Here is an 11,862-nt window from a genome sequence, read left to right as displayed (position 1 = left end):
TTCTTATCTGCTTTACTTTGTGCATAATAGAGTTACATTGAGGACAATGTAAAATCTAGGTGTGGGGGTGGGAATTAGTTATTTTTTTCTCTTTATTTTACATTTTTAGTTGTATTTTTATCATTTTTTTCCTTCTCCTTAAAAAAAATTTATAAAAATATCGTCACTTGCCAAATTGATAGAGTTATGTAATAATTGATTTATTTGATAAATTTTAAATTTTCTAATCTCTAGTTTGTTATTTACTCAAGTTTACCTTTTATGATAACTCTAAATAAATTTCTTAAGAAATGATTTTCAAAGTAGTATACTTCACTTAAGCCTTAACTTAGATTTTTATTTAAAATAATGGAATTTATGCATGCTTAGCTTAGAGTTAAAAATAATTTTTCAAAGTGTCTTGACTTACATATTTTTCAGAATATATATACATATACATATAAAAAAAATTATTACAAAAGAAGAGTGAAAAATAGGCACCAAAAGAAAAAAAAAACTCTTAAATTTAAGGTGATTCTATCTTATAAAGCCTAAGCTGACCGAGTAATTAAACCTAAGGAGTATTTTCATACTTAATGACCTAAGCCCAATTGGGTTGGGATCCATTGGCCCAAAACTCGTTAAATGGTTGCTTAGAAAGCCCGTTAAAGTAAAAAAAAATCACCAAGGAAGAAAGAGTTAAAAAAATACTAATAAATATTTTATATATAGTTATATTTGTATATATGGTATTGGAAAATATTTTTGATCAAGCAACTTGAATATTATTTTAAACAAAGAGTTAGCATGTTCTTTTTAAAACTTTTAAATTAAATTTCTAATTTTGGCCTGGTTTTGTATTGCTATAATGAGAAGATTTTCTAGGAAATTTACCTTAGAGTTATATATAAAAATATTTTTTTGAGTAATAACTAGCTTCAATTATCAAGTAAATTTAGTTATTTACTAACTTCTTTAATTTGGCAAGATGACCGAATTTTGTGGATATATTCACTGCAAACCCTCACGAGACTACAACTCATCCACTAGGGTTGTTGGACCCTAGAGGGGGGGGTGATTAGGGTCTTATGCTAATCTAATCCGATTTAAATGTCAATTAAAATATATTAACAAGTTATCCTATCAAGTATGAAATACAACAATGTATATGAGCTAGGATAAGCAATATGAACAACAAGATATATCCTAACAAAGAGATATAGGCAATGTATGTGCAAGGATATATAAACTCAAGGGTAAACAATCTAAACTAGATAGTGGGCAATATAATCAACAAGTAATATACAAAGGCGATATAAGATATGAACATAAAAGGAAGTGCAAACTTAATATAAATCTAGCTTATGGAAATTATAATCAAAATAATAAATTGCTAGATGAGTTTAGAAACACTTCTCTAAAGATGACAAGAGAGTGGGAGAAGAGTGAATGCTCAAACACCAAAGGATGATCTCCACTTGCTCTTGTGAAATTTGCTTCATAAACAAAACTCTTAAACACTCTTTTAAATAAACACAAAACACCCTTAAACTTGTTTAAACAATTCTCTTGGTTTGGTTGAAAGAGAACAGCAATAGGGTATTTATACCCACTCAAAAACTCAGCCAAAACCCCTAACAAAAGACAAAAACAGCCCCAGCAAACAGCTCTGAAAAATAGCTGTTGGAGTGCAACGGATCTATTGTCGGTCGACCGGAAATTCTGTCGGTCGACCGATGGAGAGCAAAAACACGAAGACCAGCTCTGGACAATCGTCGGTCGACCGGTGCGGTCGACCAATGGAGCTTTCAGTCGACCGACCAACTCTCTGTCGCCCAGTGATGAAAGATCAAATAATCGGTCGACCGGTGCGGTCGACCGAAAACTGACATATGAAAATATGATTTGCTTATTTTAAAATGCTGTTTAAAAATATCAAATAAATTCCAAAAAATGTAAAACTTTGGGGAATGATTGTAGACATGATAATAAACCAACTTTTGAAAACATGAAAATATGCAATGTTTAAAAATATCAAATAAATGCTGTTTAAAAATATCAAATAAATTCTAAAAAATGTAAAACTTTGGGGAATGCTGTTATCAGAAAGGACCTCCCAAATAAAAAATATCATCATTTTACAAAATAGTCCAAAACATGAAAATATGAGATACTTGAATTTTGATGTTTTGACATAAACCAACTTTTGAAACTTTGCAAAATATTTTTGTAGACTTAGTAAAACATGTATAAACTGATATTGAAGTCTACAAACAATATTTTCACAAATAAAATAGAAAATGAAACCTATGAGTATGTATATGAAAATATATTTGTTTCATATCTATTGATATCGTCGTTGAAGCGCTATTCCATCCATCCTCCAACTCGTTGTTTGTCTATAATAAATAAGAAAACACAAATACTAGACAAACAACATTAGTGGTAAATTGTTTGTTAAACATCATCAAAACAAGAAGGCCAACAAGGGTAACCTAGGAGTTTAAAGGCTTGTTGTATGCGCTAAATACAACCGCGATTCCTGCGAAAGTGAGTTAGGTTTTCTTTCATTCTTTTTGCTAGAGGACTAGCAAAAGTTTAGGTGTGGGAGTATTTGATAATCACATATTATTATAATTTTATACCCTCATTATCTAGTTTATATGAATAAATTTATCACTAATAATTGTTTTTATCTTTAATTGCAGGTTAATCAAAAATAAAAGCCCAATATCTCTTCTCTTAACAAAACCCACTAATTAAATGAAGAACTCAAGCATGAAAGCCCAAAAGAAGAAGAAATGCCAAAGAAGCCCAAGCCCAAAGCATAAAAGAAGAAGAAGTTGCGGAATGCAATTGCAGTACACTGGGCATCGATACCAGCATCGATGCTAGTATCGATGCCATCGTCATTCTGTTACAAATCTAAGACTGGAATTCATGGTTTTTGGATAAGATTTCGACCCAAAGGCTCTCATTCACTGATGTTTACTATAAATAGGGGTAGAGAGTGAGGGGTTAGGGGTGTGAAAATTTTTGTAACTCCTTTTGGAGAGGAGGGCTACTCTTAATTAAGAAGGTCTTCCAAATTTATAACTTTTGTTATAATTAATAAAATAATTTTTTCATCACTTTAAATTTTTCTCTTCTTCTCTTTGTTGGATGATGAAGATGAAGATGAAGATGGAGATTAATTTGAAGGTTTGTTTTTCTTATTTCTCTTTTATTACTTATTAGTTTAGATTTATTTTCATGCTTGTAATTAGATTTTATTTTCTTGTTTTAATAGCCAATAGCCAAGAGGCTAGAACCCTCTTGCCTTAGATTTATTTCATGCTTATAGATTAGATTTATTTCATGCTTATAAAGTAGATTTATTTTCTTGTATTTAATTCTTACAATTTATTTTGTAGTTTAGATTTTATAATTTATTTTGTAGTTAGATTTTAATTTCTTGCACTATTCACCTTGAGGCTAGAACCCTCTTGGGTTTAGTTTTTCTTTTTGTTTATTTTTATTTTTTTTTATTCGCCTTTAGGCTAGAACCCTCTAGGGAATCACTTTTTTCTAAGAAGGGGATTCAATTTTAGATTATCCATATCTTTAATTGAATCCGCTATCTTTACATTCTTGATTTTTATTTGTTCTTGATTTTTCCTTCTTGCCTTGTTGATCACATTTATATTATCACTTTCACTCTCAAATATATTCATTTACACAATCATTTTTATTCTCTCCATCTCTCCACAATCACATTCACTCATCACTCCTATTTGTCACGCACACAACATAAGAACCGATTTTATATTTTCTCCTACAAAACACCTTCCTCGTGGGATCGATATCTTTATACTATAACTTAACATGGTTGTGCACTTGCAACATTTTTGGTACATGTTTATGCCGCATCAAGGATAGAAACTGATATATCAATCTTGATATCACGAGCCAAATGATCAACACTTCTATTCTTCTGCTGAAAACATCTTTCATTGCGTTCCCGCCAAATAAAGTAAATTGAAGTTGTCAAAGCCATTCTTTTGAGATTTTGCTTAAATCCCTTGCCTCTCAATCCTCTGATATACCAATTTATAAGATGAACCCAGTTGCAAGATCTCCAATTAAAATTCAACCAATCCATGATAATATTCCAAACATCTCTTGAATATGTGCATTCAAAAAACAGGTGATTCCTGGACTCCCTATCAGCACCAGAGCAAAGATAACAAGAGTTTGAGTTTATAATTTCTCTCCTAAGCAGCCTATCTTGTGTGAGGAACCTATCTTGGATTGCCAGCCAGCTAACAAAAGAATGCTTTGGTATATTTAGAACCCCCCACACAGAATTATTGCATAGCACACACTCTGTTGAGGGCACAAGAACATTGTATAGAGTAGACAATTTCAGTTTACCATTTTTGTAACATGATCTGATTGATCTTTTCAAATTTTCAACTCCTCCACATAAAGCCATAACCTTATTCCTAACTTTTAACAACTATTTCCACATCCAAGAATCACCAGCCTTTGCATTTACCCTCCAAATATCCATATGTTTTAGGTAAGTATCATGGATCCACTTAATCCATAGTGATTCCTTGTTTATATGAATGAACCAGATACATTGCAGGGTCGATGCAATATTCTAATTAATGGCTGATAATATCCCAAGTCCACCTTTCTTCTTTTTCATACATACTCTCTCCCATGAAACAAGAGGAGTCTTGAAAACAAATCCAATTCCATCCTCAAAGAAGAACATCAACTAGATAAAACACCTCAAATTAGAGGAATGCAAGGACAAATAGCAGTAAATGTAAAGACAAAAATAGTAGAATATCTTTCTTCACAAGGGAAATCCTAGCTCCAATGAACCCATATAGTATTTCTCAAGAAACTTCTGAATAATCGGGTTATTTAAGTTTCAATTACGGGTTAATCAACCCCTTAAGACATGAGTGATCAAAGAGCCCATTAACATTGTAAGGGCTCAGCCGCCTTTCTACTTTCATGTTCTTGCTCATTAACCACGATCATAGTATTCCATGAAATAAAAGTTTTGTGAGTCATTTCATCAAACAAGTGGTGAGCAACCATCACAGTCCATGAATATATTGCTGTCGTAGTTGGTCTCTGCCATTACGCAGGAAAGTGTAGAGGTAGAGAGGGTGTGGTAAATGGAGGAGACGATGGCGGTGAGTTAGGAGGAGGAGATCTTGCCGTCATCGTTGGAGTTGAACTTGTAGAGGACACACTTGAGGTCGTTGGTGGTGGAGACAGAGGAGGTATTGGCAGTGCTGGAGGTGAATCTAGGTTCAGATCTAGGTGTGAATTTGTATCGGATAGTCGAGGGGGGCGGCGGGAGAGGAGTGATTGCTGAGGGAGGAGAAGGAGGTGGAATTGCTAGGGTTAAGATTTTGGCGCTTGGATATTGAGATGATGATAGAGAAGGAAGATGAGAAAGAAGAAGGGCACATTTTGATGGAGGAGAGATATTGGTGATTTTGAGTAGGTGGGGGTAAAGTTGGGTTTTTGGGTCAAATACATATAATATTAGGCTATATATGAGCTGGAGGAGTTGTACAACATTTTTTTCAAAATTTGGGGGCTTAAGCACATAGATTAAAGTAGGAGGGGCTGACGCACATGAAGTTCTCAAAATTGAGGCCTTGACACAGTTTTTTCAAACTTCTTATGATTTATTTCATTAATTTGAGTTGTGAGAAACTAAATAAATTTATGGACACTATTATTAGCAATTTTGCTAAATAATAGCAAACTCCCTCAACTTTGGACGATTATTGATAAATCCTAATCACTTCGAAAATATGATGAGATCCCCGTTAAGTTTGGGGGTTATCAGGCCCCCCTTAACGTCTTTTAGGTAGGTTTTCCAAGGTAATCTTAAAGTTAAAAGGGATAATCTGATAAATTTATAGTTGAGATGAAGTTTTTTTGGTATTATCTCTATGCTTAAAGGGGTTGCTTATGATATTTTGGAAGTTATTATAGTTATTTAATAATCATCCAAAGTTAAGGGGGTTTTCTGATATCTAGTCTTTCAATAGGACGAGCAGTCCAAATACGGTGTAACTTTTATTAAAAAGTAAACTTTTTCCTATATTAGTCCCCCACATCTTTTCATATTTTGAAGTTAATGACTCGAAAAAAATTTAAAGTATTTGGAAAGTCTGCCAAATCGTCTGACGAGACTGATAGCATGACTAATTTCAAAGTATATAAAGAGTTGGGGAACTAATTTCAAAATATGAAGATTTAATGGACTGGTTTCAAAACATTTAAGATTGAGGACTAGTTCAAAATATGGAAAAATTGGGTTTTTAATGTGAGAAAGCCCTTTAAAAAATATTAAAAGGTAAATTACATATACTATTGTGCAGAAATCACCATAAGACTTGTTATTACATAAAAATTAACATGGATTTTGAGAAGTGCAAAAGTTATCATAAACCTTTGAAAACTATTGATAATAGCATTAATAACTTGGATAGAAAGTTTAAATGATGTGGCTCGATCTCAGCCAAACTAGCTCATCAAGGAATTTAACAAAAGCACGAGATTTTGTTTTTATCAAATACTCCCACCGCCTGTTACATTACACAACAGGTGATCAAACCACATGCATCAACATCTCTTATGGCTACAACAATATCCTTGTTCGCTTCCGCGACATCTCTTGATTTCTTCATACTTACCAGCAAGCGCATCAAACAAGAAGCCGGCTCCAAGCCCTGCAGCCAAATCGACGGTGTAGTGCCCCCTCGTCGCCAGCAGCCTCAGCGACTGGAACACGTTAAGGACGTCGAACGTCCACGCCATGTTGTACCTCTTCTTCCTCCTCATGTCGAGCGACGCGATCATTGAACCGCCGACGTGTCCAGAGAAGAAGAGGAAGAAGGATACGTTGCCTACTGGGAAGTCCACACCGGATCCTAGGAAACCCTGCATGAAAGTTTAATTACTGATGTCCTCTGCTGATAAGTTGATGGGAGAAGTACTTAATGTTTTTGTCGCATGTTTGATGCGCTAATGAATTGTTTTGGTAGCTGAAAATTAAATGATGGTAAATTTCACAAAACTCCCCAAAGTAATAGGGAGTTTTAGTATTGGGAGTTTTCAACAAACCCCTCGATATTTCGTTTCTCTCACATAATCCTCAAAGTAATGAAAATGCCCTGATCAGAGCAAAAAATATCCTTTTTGGTTCTTTTCCATATTTTTCTTTCAAAACAAATTACCTAATAAATTCTTAAAATTTGTCACCTGGGGCAGGTAGGATAGGAATTAATTTTTTGCTTTGCGAAAAAATTTATTGAAAAAGAACAAAAAAGTGTTTTTATTAAAATAAGGGACATCTTCATCACGTATTGTGAAATTTACCCTTAAAAGAAAAAGGGAAAAAAAATAGAAAAGAAATTAGAGTCACTTTCTAATATTTGAAAATATTTTTTTTATAAACTTTCAAGTTATCAAACATGTCCGATGAAAAAAATAATAACTCTCATATTAATGTCGTAATTCTGAAGGATCATTTCTTTTATACTGATCCAAGCGGCAGATTGTTCTTGATAAGTTGACTACTTTTCTCATGTTCATGGGGATAGCATTAGTATGCAATGTCGGAGCCAGGATTTTGTCCTATGGTTGTATTGAGATGAATATTGATGATTTTACTATTCCGTTCTCCTTAGTAGTGCTCTACCCTAATTTTACTGCTACCGATAAGCAGTAAATACGAGGAAAGAGTAAATGAAAATGCTTATAAAATAATAAATTTGGTGGTCCTAATAACACCGCTGGATAATTGCGTGGCTGCGCCGTTTGTGGTAGGCTCACTAACCTGAGGCAGTGGGAGCTGAGTTGAGTAGCCAAGTATCCCTCTGCAAGTGAACATGAACAAGGCGGCAATCGTGGATCTTGGCCTGCCTTCCACAAGCAAGGTCCAAAATATGTAGGCCATTTGCGATCCCACGAATACCTGAAATCAATTAACGCAAATGTGATCCGTAGCCGTTTGGATTCTGGACACAGGACACAAAAGATTCTGATTAATGCGGCATGTGACAAATACCTAACCTGGAGACAATAGATTATGCTCTTTTTGTGCTTATTTAATGTTCAGGCGAAACACATGGGTAGCTGCGCCTAATAGTCGTCTCCTAAAAATTCCTCAAGGACCCTAAATATGGGACCAACAGAGGGGACAAGTGAGGTGTCCCCCTCCTATTGGATAATGAGTTGGCCATCATTAATGATGGTCAGCTCATTATCCAATAGGAGGGGGATAGCTCACTTGTCCCCCCTATTGGTCCCATATTTTGGGTCCCTGTAGCAAAGCTCGTCGTCTCCAGCCAAGTCCAAGTTATATTATACTGAATTATTAATTTTTAAATCCAGTTTTTGTATTTTCATCAATTTTGTATGCGCTATTAAAAAGTACAGGCAGCTTAGCTCAAAATAGAGTAACTTACACCAAAATACAGAAACTTAAACATTAAAGGGTGTTTGGTTTGGGGGGCTTTGGGTGGTGATACACTGTAGTTGTCAGATTGCTACAGTGTTATATTAAAAAGAGTATTTTGCTTGGGCAATGTGGGATCTAATGTGACATAATAAAATCTGAGTTGACAACTTCTTGTTAATTCCCAGCAGGAGGAGTTGTTTTGGGGGTGTTTTATTGTAACGGTTAGGCTTAGGTTGACTACTTAATATTGTATTACTGTAGCAATCTCATGTATTACATGAAAAGAGCCCAACGGACCCTAAAACAAAGTTTACAAAACTAGAGTGGAATAAACTAGAGTAAAAGTTTATCAAATTTTAGAACATTAGCTTTTAATTTCCGGGTGGTGGGATATGAACCAGAGTTGCTCCGATACCAACTTAAATTTAGTCTTTTTTGGGTGGAGTTAGGTACACCTTTGGGGGGTCCCTGCCCCCCCAAAATTTTGCAATATCATATAGCATAGTATAGAAATTGGTGAAGTATATTAGAAGAAGCTTAAACATAGGCCTTTTCCCACAAATTAACCTAGCTAGTTAACCAATCAGCGTGCATAACTACAGGCCTTTAAAGTATAACTGAGCTAACAAATTTATGGCCCAATATGCATAACTACAGGCCCGTATTGTATAATTAACCTAATTAAGCTAACAAACTTAAAGCCTTCCAATTTATAATTAAAGGCGCAGCTTAAAATTAGGTAAGAAAGAAAAAGAATTTCTTCAAAAGTTTATTCCTCATTACTATCAAACAGAGGGGGGAAAAATCATCATCCTCAAATTGCTATAAGATTTTCTCAATCTTTAAGCTATATCTTGAATATAAGCATATAAATTTAAGTTGAAGGTAGTGTTTTGTTAACAATATAAACAAAATACATATATAACTTGTATCGTTACACCCCTAGATAAAAATTTCTGGCTCCGCCCCTGCTTCTAACCATAATATCAAAACTTTTATCTAATCCGAGGTGTTAGCCTCTCGTGATAAAAAAAAAAAGTTCTTAGCCTCTTGACCAACTATTCATGTGACTCGACATCATCAAATAGAAGACGCAAATGTAAAAGTCTTCAATACAAGGACTTCATTAATAAAAAGACAGAATGAGCTGTTAACTTTCTAACAATAACCGTGACTCCAGTTCTACTTTCGAAAAACAACAAAGACTTGAATGCGTAGAAAAGGAAAGAGAATGTCAAAATTTCAAACATGATTATAGAAATCAATTAGCGTGGCGAACCTTCTATTTTTACTCCTACCTAATCTACTTTCCTAATCTTTTATCTCCGCTCCTTCTCTCTATCTTTTTTCAAATTTTTTTTCTGCTCTTGTTTTTCTTTTTCTTTTTCTTTTCCCTTTTTTTGTCCTATGGTACGTAGGAACCAAAAATCATTATGTAGAACGCGCATATATACCAAAAAAAAATAAAAAAATAAAAAAAGGTTTTACACTCCTAAAATGTTTATAGTTCTAAACTAATTTAGTTTGTATACCAACTTAAAAAGATACTATAAATCAAAGATCAACAGGATTAATTTAAGTTAAGCCGTACGTCTACCATATTTATACAGACATTAGAAGGATCCGAGTAACTCTACAAATAAGAATGCGTATAAATCTGATTTTTTTTAAAGATAATTTTAAAATCATGCTCACAGTGTTACAAGCAGCAAGTACTGAGTTGAGGGTGGGCCTTGCAGCCACAACAGCATGAAGGTATTCAGTGACGAGGAACCCCACATCGAAAGGCGGAGACGACGAAGGCACCATCTTCAACGTGTACTCGACGCCCATGAAGAAGAGCAGCGATACGATCAGCAGCGAAGGCAGCGGGTGGTTCTTCGCTATGAGCACCACGTCCCTCGCCGTCAACCTCGAAGCATAAGCTTTGTCGAGACGTATCATCGACAACACGACCGTAGACGTCGACGTCTCTTCCTTCCTTCTCTTTGCACCCGAGTATTTCCCGCCGTCACCGTGACCATCATGTTTCACCTTGTTCACGCTTTCCCTCTTGAGGAGAGCGGTTTGGGTCTGATCAGTACTGTTCTCCATCTCCATCGCTTTGTTTCCCCGGCTGCAATTCAAATTATATAATCTGAAACTTATAATTAATTATATACCAATGTATATATATATATATACGTACATGCGTGAGAGAAAAAGAGGAGAGGGTTGTTGGCAACAGGTAAGAACAAATTAAGGGAGGACGCGACCTGGTCTTTCTTACCTAGGTTTCTTGTGATAAAACCAGTCGCTTTTCTTGCCGGACTATAGGATTAATTGATCATATCGACTATGCGACACGTGGAGGCTCATTCATTTGTACTGGTACATCATTAATGAGTCGTACATATTTGGTGGCAGAGTCATAATTATCACCAAAAAAGTTTTGATGTAATCCAATTGAAACTCATAGGGTTTTGATCAATAGTAGCATATATGCATGTTTTCTTTTAGGGGCTGTTCGTTTCGAAAAAAAAAGGGGAAATCAAAGAATAAGAAACATATTTTCTATAATAATTGTTTTGAGGTTGTTTGGTTGGTTTAAAAAAGAAGGAAATTATAGAATAGGAAATGAGATGAGATGAGTTGTCACCTTATTATTGGATGATGTGAGTGATTTTTTTTTAAAAAAATTTGTTTTGAGGTTGTTTGGTTGGTTAAAAAAATAAGGAAATGAATTGGAGATATATTATTGGATGATGTTTTGAGGTTGTTTGTGTTTGGTTCATTTTTAAAAATAAGAAAATAGATGAGATGAGATGAGTTGGAGGTATATTATTGGATGATGTGACACATACTTAAAGAAATCAATTTTTTTTGAGGAAATAGATGGAAATGAATGTTTAATGAGATGAGATGAGTTGTCACAATATTATTGGATGATGTGTGTGATTTTTAAAAATGAGATAAGATGAGATGTGATGAGTTGGATGATGTGACACATTTCTTGTGTTTGGTTTATTTTTAAAGGTAAGAAAGAAGATGAAATGAGATGGGTTGGATGATAAAAAAAATATTTTATTAGATGTTATGGGTGAGTTTTAGGGATGAAAATGGATAAAGATATTATTTTATTGATTTCCTTGTACCGATTTCCTTTTCTTTGATTTTAGGAAACCAACCAAACGGGCCCTTAGACTGAGATTTGATTGAGGCTAATGAGTCCACGTCTAATTGAGTGGCTGCTTACAGCAATGTTAGATTCATGCGCTATGCTCAGCGATTGCCCTCACGAAAGATGAAAGAAGCATTTGCGTGAAAGAACAAAATCAACAAATAGAGGGTGTGAAAATTTTGGCTCGTACCTAGAAACTCCTTCATATAATATATAATGAGTAGGTCATAATACACCT

At 34.5% G+C, this 11,862-nt stretch overlaps 1 protein-coding gene across 2 annotated transcripts; it reads right to left on the bottom strand.

Moving 5' to 3' along the window:
- On the bottom strand, positions 6,444-10,742 carry LOC109837698 (phosphatidylcholine:diacylglycerol cholinephosphotransferase 1-like). 2 transcript variants are annotated; one of them, XM_020406036.1, is made up of 4 exons: positions 10,653-10,742; positions 10,160-10,580; positions 7,841-7,978; positions 6,444-6,942 (listed from the first exon to the last, which is right to left on the bottom strand). In XM_020406036.1, the coding sequence occupies exons 2-4, from the start codon at positions 10,562-10,564 to the stop codon at positions 6,625-6,627; spliced, it is 861 nt and encodes a 286-aa protein (XP_020261625.1). In that variant the 5' UTR covers positions 10,565-10,580; positions 10,653-10,742; the 3' UTR covers positions 6,444-6,624. The 2 variants fall into 2 exon arrangements, with proteins under 2 accessions (XP_020261625.1, XP_020261624.1); XM_020406035.1 differs by lacking the exon at positions 10,653-10,742 and having other exon boundaries at positions 10,160-10,626.

This window comes from Asparagus officinalis, chromosome 4 (genome assembly GCF_001876935.1).
Source record: "Asparagus officinalis chromosome 4, Aspof.V1, whole genome shotgun sequence".
Classification (NCBI taxonomy): domain Eukaryota; kingdom Viridiplantae; phylum Streptophyta; class Magnoliopsida; order Asparagales; family Asparagaceae; genus Asparagus; species Asparagus officinalis.
Note: the sequence above shows the minus strand (reverse complement) of the source record. Positions and strands in the feature narration are given on the sequence as shown.